The 17,273-nt window shown below is 38.6% G+C and overlaps 1 protein-coding gene across 3 annotated transcripts in view; it reads right to left on the bottom strand.

The window, feature by feature from the left end:
• LOC145967589 (zinc finger protein rotund) overlaps positions 1–17,273 on the bottom strand; it is a 149,398-nt gene that overhangs the window by 40,085 nt on the left and 92,040 nt on the right. For all 3 annotated transcript variants that reach the window (XM_083092619.1, XM_083092620.1, XM_083092621.1), the window contains one exon: positions 12,157–12,332. In XM_083092619.1, coding sequence (XP_082948745.1) covers positions 12,157–12,332 — 176 coding nt within the window. The remainder of the gene's footprint in view (positions 1–12,156; positions 12,333–17,273) is intronic.

Genomic DNA, 17,273 nt, shown 5'->3' with positions numbered 1-17,273 from the left:
CTCTTTATTAGGTCAAGAATGAAATGAGATTTTTGTTTAAAATATTGTTTAAGACGAGATATTAAAATTAATACAATTTGCATTAAAGATACGAAGCTGTAGCAGAAATTAATAATCAAATATGCTGACAATTTTATGAAAAGCACATATTAACTTTCCCTGCGATCTGAATTAATGCACGAATGCTTTAAACACGTGGAATAAAAACACATCCGTAGAAAGTAGTTGGATCATAGAAACTAGTCGAGGTGCGTACGTTTGTTCGATTTATTGATGTCAAATCGATAAATTGTAACAAACGCGCGTCCAGCATTTTAAAGAAATCCGCGTTGCCATTAAGAAAGTTTTACGAGACTCCCCATATAATTTCTGCCCCCCATATAATCTCTCTTTGTTCTCCACCCATTGTAACCGATATTTTGTATTCGAGAGAGACTAATTACAACTAGTTCCCGGTAATAATTAACGTAAGCTCGCGCGCGCGGTCGTAAACTTAAATGGGGCAGAGCAGCTCTCTAATTAATTCCGTAACATCATTCCGGACCGCGGAAAGGAGCTTCATTAAGGATTGTTAAATTTAAGCGCAGGGCAACTTTAAAATCAAACAGCGAAACGAAACGGCGCAATGATTGCGCAATAATTCGATTGACATGTCCATATTGATTGCAATGTAATCATTTCAACGATATCAAATCCAATAATGTAACAATTAAAGATTTTGTATATATTAGAAAGAGTCGTAGAATATTATTGATACCAAAAAAAAATAGAGTCACCATTTATAAAAATTTGTAATAAAAATTAAAATAAAATAAAATAAAGTAAATAAAGTACAATTAATAAAATGTGCATCTCCTTCTCTCTCATGAGGAATGATATTAATTAGCATCGTGCGTGAGACTTGCAGTACAATAATCTTTCAATTGTTGCAGAGAAAAATTTGCACACAGATGCAAGTTAAACGAAACCACTTTCTTCAACGTGGGTATTAAAAGCATCACTGTCCTAAATGATCATCCATTTTTATCTTGAGGGAAAAACTTCTCGTTCGTTTTACGCACGGAAGCAGGTCGCTCCACTTTTTTGACCTCGTCACTGTCCCGGCGAATCGTTGGCCGAACGCGCGGAAACGGCCACTATCAAGATATACCGATATTTTCGTTTTGGTCCTTAAGGCTTTTCACTTCGTCTTAGAACCTGTCTCGGTGCGGCACACTCGCGGGAACAGGAAGCCGGGGAAAAAGGAAGGAGACGGACGCGCATCTCGGTCCAGAACTCGGCGCAGAGCGATAAAGTACGGCGGATAATTAATTTTATAGCTACTCAATTTCCGAGGGAATCGGCTACCGGAGGCCACGAGGCCCGTTTTCGTTAGTCGCGCTTACAAAAAAGCGGCTAGAGAGAGGAGAGGGACGGAATACGAGTTCGAAAAAAAGGGAGAAACAAAAAGGAAATCAAGCGGAAAGAGATACAGAGAGTCAGATGTGAGAGAGAGAGAGAGAGAGAGAGAGAGAGAGAGAGAGAAAGAGGAGAGTCAATGTGGCAAACAGGGAACAGAGATAGACAAGAGGCGGCGAGTATATATCGGGCAGGGAGAAAGAATATTCAGTCCGTGATGAGGCCCAGCCACAGATTTACGACCGGCAGCCACCGCGAGCACTACTTCGTTTCTTGTTTACTCTCTTTTCCTGCTCCCTCTTTCTTCATATATACCTCTCCCTTTTTTCCTACCCTCTTCCTACCCCCTCCGCGTACCCTCGTCGTCTCTCATCTCGTCCTTCACCGTAGGTCTTGCGCCGCCCTTTTCCCGTTTCTGCACGGCCACTGAACCTATCTATCTACCTATCTATACAGTCGCTTTTTACCCATTCACCTGATACACCAGATTCAACTAGATGGGCACTTTGCGTGAAAATAGTTACGCGACATTGATGTTTTTTAGGCAATAACCCGCATTCACACATCCAGTATTGAATACATTGATGGTCTATTTCTATTTCATTTCGCGTTGACACGAGACGCTCGCATTTAGTATCGCAATACACGAATTCTTGAGAGTGTTTAATAATTTATAATCTTCTGCTATTAATACCTGAATGATGTGTTTTAATTAACAGTATTATAATGCATATTAAAAATTATCACTGAGAATATAAATGTGCGGACGATTAATCAGAGTTGCAGATTCACGAGATAAACACGTGCGCGCACTTTTTTGGAGGGTGAAAAAAGTTTTTTTTTTCCTACCGATATTAAATGTATGTTATGTCTTATAAATGCTAATTATTATCGATAAAATTTCACAATGCTCACGTAATTTTTTAAAAGTCAAGGATAGGAGCCACTTGAAATTTTTACTAAATATTGCAAAATATTTATAATACATGAAAAAAACGAGGAAATGTTAACTTATGCACTTTGAAGTTTCATGATTTTGTTTCAACGAGAGACAGAGAGACAAAGCAAATAAAAATATGAAAAAATATAAAAAATAAAAAAATAACAGAGAGGAAGAGGGGGGAGGGGGGAAAGAGAACCGCGAGTCTAATGGTTTACTTCACTTTCGTCACAGATCTTGTCAAGATGAAGTAACGAATAAAGGAACCACAAAAGGAGGTAAAAAAGAAAAAGACGGTGAATCGAGTGAAATAGTTACGGTCCTTTAGTTGTACGCAAGTCAGGAGAAATAAAGAGAGGAAGAGACATTGAGAGAGCGCGAGAGGGGAGATCGAGGGGATCGGAAAGAGAAAGGAAAGATGAAGGAACAGTCTCGCGGCTTGGAAGACTGAAAAAAAAAGAAGAACCGATATGGAGGAGGCATTTTAATCGCCTTTCCAGTGATCACGTGATTGCTCGGCTATAGGTAATTGCAAGTAAATTCGAATTGTCACGCATTATCACGGTGGCCCTCGAGATATCTGGACACGGTTCCGTGGTTCTCAGTCTGGACTCTCAACACAATCCCGTCGAAAACTATGTCTATCCGATGAGAAACGCGAGGATCGTTCAAACAGAAATTATCGTCTATTTTGTGTACGCAAACGTCATTGCCGACATTTTCCTTCGATCGGTTCATGTTTCTGTCATATGAAATTATATTTGCATAAGATTATTTTCGTAGCAATGAATCGATAGTTAATAGACACGTCAATCGAATACTATTTTGCCAGTCGTTATGTGATCATTTCAATGTAAATAGAGATAGATATGCTTAGGGAAACACAATTTACCCTCGAAGAATACAACTTAGAAATTATGACCGTCGTTCATCATTTTTAACATTTGGGAAAATATATAAGCGTGAGACATAGATGAGGATTCTTTTAAATCTATCGCATACATTAAATCTGCATGAAATTACGAGTTTCAATATGACATCATAAAGAGTCAGCTTATAAGAGGCTCGACTTCTCGTCCATGATAAGGAGAATCGGCGACCTTGAATCATGCGAATGGAACGATCACCCTCGACCCAAATCAAAGAATCTATCGCGCTTCTTAATCCAGGCACATTCAAGGAAGAAAGAGCGTGTCTGTCAGAACGTCGACGGACGTACGAAGGCTGGACGAACGGACGGATGGACGGACGGTTACATAACTCCGACGATAGAGACGAAGGGTCTCGGGGGAGCAGGAGGAAGAGGGGGATATTGTGCCTCGCATTGTACATAAGGGACTACGCGCTTAGAGGGGCGGGCGGGGGAGGGTTTGGATTTGGAAATTTAGTACATAGACAGTAAATGGGGTATCATGTTCAGTCTAAGGCTTAAGGACTTTTGTTTGGCGTGGGAGGCTGCCGCGCGCACTGCCCGACGTCCCTCTCTCCCCCTGTCCTTCCAATCTCTCTTCGTTTCTTCCTCCCCTCGCTCCTCTTCTCGATCCGCTCCAACTTTTTAGGCTCAACCTGCTCCATTCATCGGCAGTTTTCGTTTTCATTCGAATCCATTTAACCAACGCGCGCGATATTCTTTGCGAGATATGTACGCGCGAACGCTTCATTATCGTCACCTTCTTAAAAATGCATTGCTACATGAAGCAATTATTATGAAGTAATTTTTTTATAAAAATTAATTTAGTTGAATTTTATTTAATCTATAGATCGAAAGCTGAATCGAGAAAAAGTACTCATCATTATCAAAATTTCGATAATTATAATTATTTAAATTGTAAATTATATATTTTTTAATTAATTTTCAATAGACTTTATTACGCAACCGTAAAATTCAATTCTTATTGACAAAGATGTATAAAATACCGAAGAGTCAGACTCACAAATTTATAATTTTCATAGATTTTTTCCAGAGATTTTTCATTAAGAGTAATATTTCAATTTGTCATTAGAAAATTCTAAAACCGCGCGTTGCAATGAATAAGACATCGCTGATTATCGGTAACCTACGATCCACGGTCTCGTCAATTAAATCCGATTACCGGAATGTATGTAGATGCGAGGATAACAGCATCCCACCGCAAATACAACTCAGTTACTTGATTACACTCGCAATGTGCGTAGCCTTGAGAAGACTCTCACGAATTTCGATCGGCGTTAGATCTAAACCTGATGTTTTTGAAACGGACGGGCCCCCGACCGTCTCTTCATCTTCTTCCGATTGCCCTCCCCCCTTCCTCCGACCTTTCGTTTCTGGTCTATCCTACTGTTAGTAGCCGTGGTAGGGGACGCTGCCCACAAAGAGGCAGAAAAAAAAATTGAGTGGAAAAAATGACGGGCCTCTCGCTACCGTGGTGCGTGATCAGGTGAGGCCCCTTTACCGATGTGCACGCACACCGCGCGGCCGTTCTCTCAATAATATCCGCGCCGGAGCGCGTTCGTACACCTTCCCGATCCTGTGCGTGTGCCTCGAAGAGAGACCGAGAGAGAGAGAGAGAAAGGAAGACGGAGCTCGCGGCTACCGCGAGAACGAAGAATGGACCTTGCCCGGCTCTACGTACGCTTTGCGAAATCATCTCTTGGATGTGTGCGCCTCCTCATCGTGCAATATCACGTTCGTGACATTACTCTTCGAAAAGTTCGAGGAAAGAATTAGCAGATCATTGGATCGCGCACGTATTCCACATAACAAGTTTTCGACGTTTATTATTATAGAGCGTGTATGTCTAAAGTATATTTAAAAAGCGTGAAGGGAAACTTTTTGATGCGATTTAATATATAAAAGGAGTCGAGTTTATCTCGTTCAAAAGCGTGCAAAGATCGACAGAGATATAGATATAATGTTGGGAGTAATTAATTATTCAAATTAATTAATCTCGATGTCTCGAAGGTAGATGTTAAAACGCTGATTCTCAGACGTGGAGGCCTCTAGGTTGTAGATTAAAAAAAAGCATCGCAAGTTTCGAAACAAAATAAAATAGCGCGAGAAATATTGCGCAGCAGCAAAGTTCCACGGCATCATCGAATCGATTCCTAGATCCGCGGACGATATTATTCCGCGAATAATTTCCACGGCGCGGTTAACTAGATCCGTGTTGCGGTTTTCCGGCGTTCAGAAGCGGACGACGGGGGGATGGGAGGACGGCGTCACGAAGCTCGGCCTCAGATATCGATCGGCCGAAGTGGACGATGATGATGCCTGGCAGGAACCGAAGAGCATGAGGCAAATTGGAGGAAATACCGTGGACAGGGAGAGAGAGGAACTATGAAGAGAACCTGTGCAGAAGTTGCGTGAACGCGACGAACGCAGGCAGCGACGAAGAGAATGAACGGGAAGGACGAGGAGGACGAGGAGGAGAAAGGAGAGGAAAGGAAGAGCGGGGAGAAGGAAGATCACGAGGACGGGTGTTTCAGGGGAGACGCGGGAGACGCGAGGGGTGAGGAGGAGCTACGGCGAGGCGCCCGAACCGTTGAGGTGAAACGAAATGTTAATGGAAGGAAGAGCGGTTGGGCATCGATGGATGAAGAAGCAGAAAGACATTGACGATGGAAGGATGAAGCACAACGAAACAACCATCGTCGTGAGCGCGAATCGCCGCGCCATCGCCATCGCGGCGAAGGTGTAACGTGTGAAAGGAAAAACGAAGGACAGGACAAGGAACGAAAACCGCTAATTTCGCCACCGTGACGGTTGTGAAATTGCTGACAGGAAGCCAATAAGCGAGGTGTACCTAGAAAAGCTGATTGACAAATGAGTTGAGATAAACGAGAATCGACCGAAAGCTCGATAAGGATGGCAAGTGGAATATGTTGCATAACGTAACGACAGACGTGGAATTAAGAAGGTAACGAGCAAAAGAGAGAGAGAGAGAGAGAGAGAGAAACTCGCCGAGACACGACGACGAGCAATCCAATTCGATGAAGCGGAGCACCGGTGGCACCTAGAGCGAAGAAGGATAGCGTCGGTCGGTGAGGAAGCTTAATGAAGGAGGGAGACCGAGAAGCATGATGATAAAGGAAGAAGCGCGGGACATTAGCGGCGAAGAAAGAGGGTTACCGAGAAGAACGTCGCGGCGCGTTGGAACATCGGACGAAGAGGAACGAAGCGCGCGCGGCTGAGATGAAGGGAAGAGAAGTAAAGTAAGGGGTTACGCGCAGAGAGGAGCGCGGAGGGAGAATTGAGGCAGGATGCTGTGCCGTCACGGTACACTAGCCTCCGGACTTGAATCCCGAGCCCTCCGGCTACGGAGGTGCATAGCTTCATTCAGGAGGCGGTCACCTTTTTCCTTTTCTTCATCCCTTTCTCTCTCTCTCCCTCTCTCTCTCTCTCTCTCTCTCCTTCTCTCTGTCCTCTTCGTGCTCGTCTTATTTCTCCCCGTGGCCGCGTGTCAGTACGTTGCGAGATCGTGTATTCCCCCGATGGTGGAATGTTCGATAAGGAGGAACGGTAGCGGTCGGGACGACGTTAAAGTGTCGTAAAGCGACAACGAGGTAGAGACGCGTTGCATTAAAGGACAAGATCGGTGGAGCGCGACGGGCAATCGCGATATCGCGAGCGGCTTTAGTCCATGACTCCGATTTCGAGTCGCACACGTTTACGCCGTCGTAATTCGTGCGCTTAAGTATATATATAGCTACATCTCCTTGGTTAAGTGTCATTAAAATGAAAATAAAAGTGGAATAATTTTATTTCAAAACTGCCGTCTCTTAAAAAGAATTCTCCTTGTCCCGTGAAAATCTTAAGGTCCTTGAGACGCGAACGAGTTCCGTTGGTTCGTGCGAGAGGAATGTTGAAAGTTAGGTCTCCAATAGGACTCGGAGAGACTCGGGCATCACACGGAGCAACAACGAACTCGATTAATCGTAGAAGACATTAGTGAAACGAGCGTGACAGTACCGTTGCGCGAGATGAAGCATAATTCTACTTCCTGCTTTATGGGGGCGTGGTGATTGCGGCAATTTATGAATTCCTGAATTTTTAGTCTCCCACCCCGATATCAAATTTATGCCCCTCTGCCTTCCTCTCAAGAGCTTCCTTCATCTTTCCTCGCAAACGCATACATCGCTGTACGACAATCAATATTAATTAATCGAGAATAGATTGGCTATCAATACCTTGTAGCACGAAGGGAGAGACAAAGAATACACGAGAGATTCCCGTCGCGTGTCTATTCGACATATAATTATTTATACAACGTCTAGAAATCGAACATATCGATTTATGATAATAATTATTAATGCAATAATTCTACTGTATATTTTATAATTTTCGTTTCTGTCCATGAGATATAATTAGAATTACATTGTGAGAACTATTATTATAAAGATGGTATTGTTCTGCCATTCGTTAACTTTGTATACTTGTTTTTTAATTTTATCATTACTGTACCGGTAAAAAATATATCACTTTTTTTGAGGGTAACTTAATTCAAAGTGTATATATTTCATTAATTTTTCTTAAGTTGCTGTGTCCATTATTGAATGAAAAGTCTATTGTTTAGTAATTTATGTGCCTATTATTAAAACATGTGACGAGATAGAAATATATACACTTTAAATTAAGTTATTCACTTTGAGTTAAATTATTATCAAAAAACACAAAGATGTATTTTTGGCCGGTACTGTAATATTTTTGAAGCCTATTTTTATGATTATACCATAAAACGGGAATAATATATAACAGGGCTCTCTTCAATAATTTAACCATAAAGACCTTTCTTTTACTATCCTTTTCATTTCTTATTTTTCCTATTGACTTCTTTTTTCGCTCCTCTTTCTCTTGTTCTCTCTTTTCGACGGTCTTACTTTTCGAAAGGATATCCGATAAAGAGAAACGATTATAACGAGAAATTACTACTTTGTAACGTGCCGCAGAGAGCGATTAATCGCGGGGAATCTGCCGGTACCGTTGCACACGAAATCTGTATAATTTGTAAACTTTTTTTACCGGCCACAAATATGTAATTTGATTCGGTTTAATCTCTGTCTGGAACGCGACGCAGTCGCGATCGTCAGCGAGTATTTATTACTAGAGGGAAAGCGAGAATAAGCACAACAATCTTTAGATCCGATCAATTTTTGCAAGATAGAAATAAAAATCTCATCTTTTTGTCATAAATAAAAAATATTAATTAAAAGAATATATATTTGGATTACACCCTAGGCAGCAAATCCAACTGAAAGCTGATAAAATATAATTTATCAAAGCACTGCCTGTTAAAAAATACATAAACAAAAAATAATAGTTGCGAAAATGTGACAATACTATACCAGAGAAATGTGAAAATAATTTTATAAATTATATATAAATTAAAAATAATTTTATAAATTATATATAAATTAAAAATAATTTCATAAATTATATATAAATTAAAAATAATTTTATAAATTATATATAAATTAAAAATAATTTTATAAATTATATATAAATTAAAAATAATTTTATAAATTATATATAAATTAAAAATGAAGGCGAATACTATTTCCATAATATTAAAAAATACTACGTATTATCACAAAAGAATGACGTCAAAGAAATCATAATCGTGTTCCTAAAATACAATTCCCCGCGTATATATGCTTTAATTTGCACTAGATAATTCACGAGATCGTTTTCGTTATACTTAAGCCATTTTGTCGTATTTTGATTATAGATGACTATGCAAATAGTAAATTATTTCACTAGGCAACAGAGAAGGCAATGTGTTATAATTGTATATCGCGTTATAATCATTCTTGTTCTTAACAATATAATAACGAAATTGACGTGAATTGGATCTACTTATACGTGAATTATTATTTTATTAGCCAACGTCATCGACCAGCGATAAGGTTGGTCGATTAAAAACCGACCGGATTAGTCGTTAATGGAGGAAATGCGAAACGGTCGTTTCTACGTGGGATTTAGATTTGTTCGTTTATTAATTTCTCACTAATGAGAGTACCGGGCATACCATGTTGATCCGTCTCCGTTTCTTTAACTCATCATCTTAACGATTATCCTTCTGTCGCTCCTTCCGCTCCTTCCTGGGAACACCTAACGGTTTATATCACGCATACACACCAGCAGGTGTGAAAAAATTCCTCATTGAGATATATATCAGGTAAAAGAAGCAGGCAGAAGAGATTGCGGGATTTTCTCGACGCACGACATTTCTCGATCCGCGACAAATTAACCCCGTTCGTGTCACATTGTATCTAATGCGGCAGATATACGCGCGATAACTGCTTCTAATCGCGGGTTTCGTGTTTTGCTCCTGTTTTTCCTGCGCAATAGAAGCGCCGGTGCGCTTCGCTGGCCTCCGGTGTATGATAATCTGCCCTATTCTATAATCATTCGGTGAATATCATTAAATTTTAACGATCCGCTTTATGGAATGTCGTGTGCCGCGTCCTTCGAACCTCCCTCCTCTCTCTCTCTCTCTCTCTCTCTCTCTCTCGCTTTCGCCCTCCCTTCTATTCTTTTACGCCGTCCTTTTTCGCGACGGAAACTGCGTTTGCCGGTAATTATCGCGGAAAGCTGTAAACTTTAACGATTGTCTCTAAACGGCTCGTAAAGCGCACCGTTAACCAATTTGCGAAACTCAAATCCATCATCGGGGGTATAAAATGTGCGAGTGTACGGTCGCGTGCGACCGACGCCATGGGGGGTTTAACGACGTGGAGGCAAGACATTTTCTAAAGGTCAGGTTTCTATGTCTATCCTGTTCGTGGTAAGCTCTCTGGTGCGCACCAAAATCTGAAAACCGCGTAAGGATACTGCATCTTTGATAAAAGTTGCAAGAGTTGACTTCAAGCCACGCTTGCAGACATTAATGATAAAATGATATCCCGCACAGCAAGATAGAAGTATATCTTTGCGTTGGACAAATCCCCCCTGATCAAATATAAAAATTAAGAAAATCTAAAAGTGAACCTCTGAAAGTGATATCAATCTGTTATGATCCCTAATTATTTCAGTGAATTCTCTCTGATGTCTCGGTTTCAAACCACTCTCTTGAGCTCTCGCAATCTTGCAACATAGATGGATGCTACAATACAATCATATTCGATATTTTTTGTTCATTTTTACGAGCCTTTATGAAATTCTAAAAATTCTTTCATCGATAAAAAATACGCGATTATCTTTGAATTATTTTATTTCTTCAAGAACGAATTTGAAACATTTTATTTTACATTTTTCGAACAGAGGAACAAAGAACAATATGCTACCATAAATGACAAAATATTCAAATTTGCTATTAGAGCGACACTTATAATACTGTTGGAATTCTTACAAGGTAGTAAAAAATAAATTTTTATTACAGAAGATAAGTTCTCTCTTTTATTCTACATTGTTACTTAGCGAACCTAACGGCGATTTTGTTTATGGCGTATTCGCAAAATTTAAAGTGACTTTAAAGTTTCTTTTAGACAAAAACATGTCGCAAGAATTTTCGTACTACTCATAAAACAGATCCCAACATTTATGAATTTCTTCTTTAACCCTTTCATAAAAATGCAATTCTATTCTGCAATTCGGAATAAAAGTAAACCAATAGACAAAAAATATCGGAAAATATAACTATATGTTTTATTATGTAGCATTGTAGCAATGACTATTAACGTACCACAGTCGGTCACTTTATCTTGATAGAAAATAGCATAAACTTATTGTAATTAACAACTGTAGGAATAATCGTACATTAGAATAATTACATTTATATAAATATGTAATCATAAAATTGTATCATAAAATGTATATAAAATTGTATATATATTGTTATTGCGAAAATAACATATATCGCAATAAAATGTCATTTTAGCCTTAAAAATCAGTAAAATATCCTCGATATTAAGATATCGTAAATAATATAATAATGTAAATCTAATATAATAATGTAAATATCGTAAATATCTAATAATAATATGGATATTTTGTACATAATAATAAATAAATATTAATTTTATATCCAACACTTTTAGCGAATAATAAATTTTATTGAGACTACATTATCAAGTCTCGAAAGCGCGGAGGTGATTATTGCAATCGGTTACGAAAATAAATCGAAAAGAATCGAATCTGCAAGAAAGCGAAGAAGAAGAAAGAGTACGAAAAAACGTAATGTTGGTAATTTTGAGTATTTTTTAAGATGCACGAATATTTAGTCGAAAATAAAAGGCATGTAACGCGTGCAGGGGAAAAGCAATTACCCTCAGTAGCTTGAAAAGAATACCTAACTGTTTCTCTCTTTCAATAAAAAAAAAAGGTATCTACCTTTTTTAACAGTGGCGACAGCCGAATAATTTCTGGTTTGTATGCGGCACGTGGTAAGTGTGTTTCTATAGAAAATTGTCTATAAATTTTTAAGTCGCTTGAAATTCCAGCGCTACCGTATTTCTATGAGAAATATACAATGCGGGAAGACAAAGAGTACGAAAAGATCAATGCAAATAAAACTATTAAAGCCTTCGAAAGAAATAAAGAGATGAAAAGAAAAAAAAAAGAACTGCCTGAAAAAGAAAACGGGTAACCGATAACGGGTTACGGGACATTTTCAGGAGCGTTCTCGATTTCGAACGAATATTTTTTACGATGCTTTTTATATTTTACGATATTAAAAGTATAAAATATTAACATGAAATATCAATTGCGTAGTCGCTTCGTTTAGATGAAATATCGACGATCAAACAACGCGCTGCTGAAGAATGATGAGAGCTAATAAAAGTAAGCGTACCCCGTGTGTCGATATCGAACGGAGATACCGGAGGGATTTGGCTCCACTCACCTGCGGACACATCTTGCATTGATACTTCCTCGGCGGATGCGAGTGCGGTCCGCCGAGATGAGAATTCAGATGCGACGGATGGGAGGGTTTGACGGTGAGAGGTTGAGGAACCACCAAGAGACTGGCGGGTGGACTTCCGCTGCTCGAACCGCCGGCGCCCCGATACTGCTCGTCACCTGCAATCACATTCGCAGATACGGGATTAGATCGGGTCTCCTTGAACGACGTTCGCCGTCAGCGAGAGCCTTGTGACGCGGCGCAGATTATCGGGCGTACGTATTTTAATTACTTTCAATCATATATTAGCAACCGACTTTGATTATAAAGCAGCTCCGCGGCTGAAAAGCTAGCATAGCGATAGCTGTAGCAATCATCGGTATTTTCCAGACGCTTAATTAGATGTTAATAATAGATTAAGTACTCCAGATATTATTGACGCACTTTAATTGAACGTGAACGTCTCGATAGATTTTTCCGCTTCGTAATTTGCTTCGAGTTTAAAGTATGACGCGAAATACCTTGTGTGCCATAGCGCGTCATTGTCCACATCATTAACATCCGCTTATTATTAGAATATATAATTAACTCGATATGTATCGAGTCCAACAGGTATCTTTAAAGTCCTACAACGAATATTATACGTGACACGGAGATTTACGCGATGGGTTATTATTGTCGCGCGAGATTGAGAGTTATTGTGATTTATCAGCAAGTCGCTATAATAAAGTGTTGTGTCTCTCGCTTATGTTTGTCACGAGAAAAAAAATGGTACTCGTGAGCGATCGCGTTCGATGCAAAGCGTAATATACGCGCACGCATACGGCAAGTGTGTACGAATGATAGGCACACTTATGTGTGTGCGTTTAGAGATGATAATACCGAGAAAGAAGCTGACGGATCGAACTGATGGTCGACTGACGCAACACGCCGGTGCGTCGTGCAAGGGGCAAGGATCCTACAGGTTGCAAGGACGAGTGTGATCCTGCGTTACGAGTGATTGTCATTAAGCCGACTTCTCAATATCGTTTGAAAGCGCGCGTGTGTGAGTGTAAGTACGCGTATGGGTTTGAGTTAGTAGCTATATCGCGAGCTCATTCGCGGTATTCCAACTACTACTTTGCACTCTTACGCATCGACACTCTTGAACGCTCTTTATGCATGCAAAAATATACAACGTCATTCTTTCGGCGCGAGCGCGAATCGCAATTTCTTGCGCTGTCTTGCGCGTTTGAATTTACCGAGATAGCTCTCGTCCCGATAGACACAACGACGGATAATAAATATCTCGGATATATATGCACGGGCAATATATCTATTCGTCTCTTCTCGAATATTCGCGGACAGATATATCAATTATATAGGAACTTCCTGACAAAGGAAAGAAATTGCTTGTCCGTTCGTTTTACACTTTTACAGTCTCGAGATACTTTTATTATCTCGCCTATTTACCAAACCTTTTCTGAAGAAAAAAACTTATATTGTGCAAAATATTATTCAAATATTATTCCAAAAATTCGGTATCGATGTATCGAGATACAAGTAGGATTTTCATAAAATTGAAATATGATTATTGCTGTCTTGGATTTCTCTCTCAACGTTCGGTCTTAGATTGTAAAATTAATATCAATCGAGCGTTTCGAATCCTTTTTTCTACGCGAACATCCTTTACGAGTAGCAAAAACGACCGGAAACATTATCGGCGTTAAATGGAGGAAGCTGTAATAAATTGCGTACTCTTGCTCTATTTCCTGCCAATAATAGAAAAGTTATCGCTCGACCTTGAGCAGCGAGTAAATGTGCCTCAAAAGTGAAATCTCTCGCTCGGATACTACTAAGCGCGACTTTACGATTCCCAGGCAAGATGCCTATATTATAATACATTTAAATCTCGATTTACATGTTGCCACACAGGAAATATAAAATATGAGATTTTCGTCACATTTTTATAAATTATAGATCGCTGCAAAATTTTTAAAAGAGAAAAAAGAGAGAGAGAAAGAAGAAGAAAAAGCCTAATGATTCGCACCGCGTCATTAATGACTTCATAATTTATTAATAGCTCCTTTACTGCTCCTCACGCGCTCTTCGCGCGCATCTTCGCTCGTTAAGTTCAGTTCAGAAGCGAGGACTCTTCTCTTACAAGGACGGGGGCATCCTGTGACTTTTACGACAATGCATGAGCATGTTCGGTAGAATACGCGTAGGCGGTCAGAGGAAGGCGCTTCTCTAAAGCAGCCTACGCGCGTCGATTTTGCTTAGAGAACCAATGTTGAACATGTGAATGTAAAGAATACTCGCAAGAGTTCGCGCGATATTATGTGTAAATTATTAATTTGCAAGTAATTTAAGTAGATAAAGTAATAAACGTCATCGCTATTTAATTCGTCTATTCAAAAATTGTAAAAGAAAATGTGGTTTATAAAATTTATGTCATTTACATTTTATATTTTTTTAAATTATTATTTTTAGATTATTATATACGTTCTAGTGTTAATTAATAACAATCCTCAAATCGATACTTATATACAAAAATAAATCTGGACGGATGTTTATTTTAAATTATCCAATGAGATGACATTAATTTATGCGCGCAATAAATTTAATATATAATTACTAGTATTAATATAATATTATTAAATAAATACGAAATTTAAATTTTCTTTAAATGGTGAATACTTTATTACTCTAGATCTCTAGATACTTAATTACTCTAGATATTCTAGTGATTAAATGAATCAATGTTTGCGCGGAATCGGAGTAATCATCAAGTGATATTGTTGCGACATAATGAGGATCGGTCGAGTAACAAGTATAATATCGAGCGCAGCATCAAAGTTCAAGGCACAAACGTATACTTAATAACGCGATGCAATTTGAATAATTTTATTGGTAAAGAAAAGAACGCCAGTTTTATATAATATATGAAATTTTATTGAGTCGGCGTAATTTCCGACGCATTTTTATTAATGTATTTCTATCCTGATGAAGTTATGAGCAGCCTTCTTTTTCGCTCGATTCGTCCAGTACGCGGTGTTACGTAATCGATAAGCTACATGTACTAGTCTGACTCTCGATCAGACATGCGAGGCAAGTGAAAACAGGTGCCATTTCCGAGTTTATGCAAGTTTCATTCGCCATTATTATGGATTTATCTACCTATTCACATTGTATCGTTTACTCATTCTACCTAGTAATTTGTAGCTGTTTGCCTCACGTGTCGAATGTTGCGCGCTCGTATTGAAAAACTCTCGTCTTATGTAGTAATTGCGTGTGTCATAATCTTTCTCCAGTTTACAGTTAGTTTTCAATCTTTTGGAGACGGCGCTATTCAAATTTACAGATGTAAATTATATGCGCGAAATTTTAATTTTATAAAACGACAAAATCATGTTTCGTCACATGCTGCCCGCACGTGGATTGTATATTAATTTTACACCAACTGAATTTATCATATTTAAACGTCTTCTGCATCGATTGAATTCTTTAAAGGAGACACGAAGAATATAAACTCGCAGCTGGTTTGCTGTCAGATAATTGCAGAGGACTACGCGATTCGTTTCCCAGTATGATTTTTTGCATATCACGTCTTCTCGCAATATTATTCCCGGCGCTCTTTTCGCCTAATCGATCAATCTCGGAAGGCGCAAGATTACATATACATACGTACGTACGTAACGTACACGCACGTATACGTAACGTTCTCCTCACGGCATAACTAATTGATCTTTCCAGCTGCGCGCTTGAACCCGATAATTACCATTTACATATGGTGATCTCGTGCGCGAGAGTCGCGATAATCTTTGGCTGTAACACCGAAGAGGCCACTTCCTCTCCTTCGAGATCACCACTTGTCAGTGCGTGCGGCACACATTTGCCGCACCTGGAAAAATGCGAGGAACTCGCATAGGCTTCAGGTACATTGATATAAAATGCGCTACCTGTTTGCAGAAGCTAGAACAAGCGTATGAAAATAAGGATAAAAGTGAAAATGTAAATGAAACTGGACGAAGGCTAGTGCGTTTAATAGCGGCTTCGCGTTCTCAGTCGTGGAAATTTACCTCTCTTCGTAATCCATATATAATCTGCGCGATCTTTGATACATTTCGCACAAATGGATCTTGATTTCCATCTTTAAATTATTTTCCAACTTTTTAAATAATATACATATTTAATATATTATAAATTTATTAAATTATGTATATGATTTAAAATATTATATATAAATATTTAAAATATTATTATAAATTTAATATATATTTGCATTATCTTTCATAATTAAAATTATATATAATATATATATTTAATTACATTTATATTCATATAATTTTATTAATAAATCTTATTATATATATAAAATAAAATTTAAGACAAATTACATAATCTAGATAAATAAGTTTTCATAATTTATAAACAACAGCTACATTATTTAATTTTTTGCTTAACTGTTAAATAAAATGAGAAAGCATTTTTTTTGCAAGAAAAATCGAATATTAATTCAATTTTTTTAACACGTGTAAGGGATTCATCTTATTCTCTCATTGCCAGTGTTTGAAATCGCGATTTTATCAGCGCATTTATCATGACGATAGAGAAGCGTAGAAATGTCAAAATATTTTTCCCGATCGGCATTGGGGACGATAATAATATATTTTCGCGTGACGTTCGCGTTGAATTTTATATGAACGTATTTTCACGCACGTGGTCCAGTCACTGGCTGGCAAAAACACACGCGCGCGACACTTAAACCATCTCCCATTTCCATCTACGTGTCACGGACACGCGTGCGCAACATGCACGCATTTGTGACGAGAGCGTTAATGACGTATGACGCCACACACCTCCCGGCGTTATTTGCGGTGTGTAATTTTAATGGAATTATCGCGTCTCTTTCGGCATCTACACAAATAAAAATTGTTTTCTACGTGTTCGACCATTTGTAGATTAACTTGACATTATGACAATCTATGTTTCACTTTTTTTTCCCTTCTTCAGGATTATTTAAGTTTTTTTGCGAATGTATCCTATAAATTTTATCTCATTTGATACATATCTAATTAGAGAAATCTATTGTATGTAAATATATGTAAGATTATAAGTATACTCGATTTTATAACACA

The sequence above is a fragment of the Camponotus vicinus genome, unplaced genomic scaffold (assembly GCF_025532165.1).
Source record: "Camponotus vicinus isolate PSW18456_S1 unplaced genomic scaffold, iyCamVici1.0 SCAF_2, whole genome shotgun sequence".
In the NCBI taxonomy this organism is placed as follows: Eukaryota; Metazoa; Arthropoda; class Insecta; order Hymenoptera; family Formicidae; genus Camponotus; species Camponotus vicinus.
The sequence above is the reverse complement of the archived record's forward strand: the minus strand, read 5'-3'. Positions and strand labels throughout refer to the sequence as shown.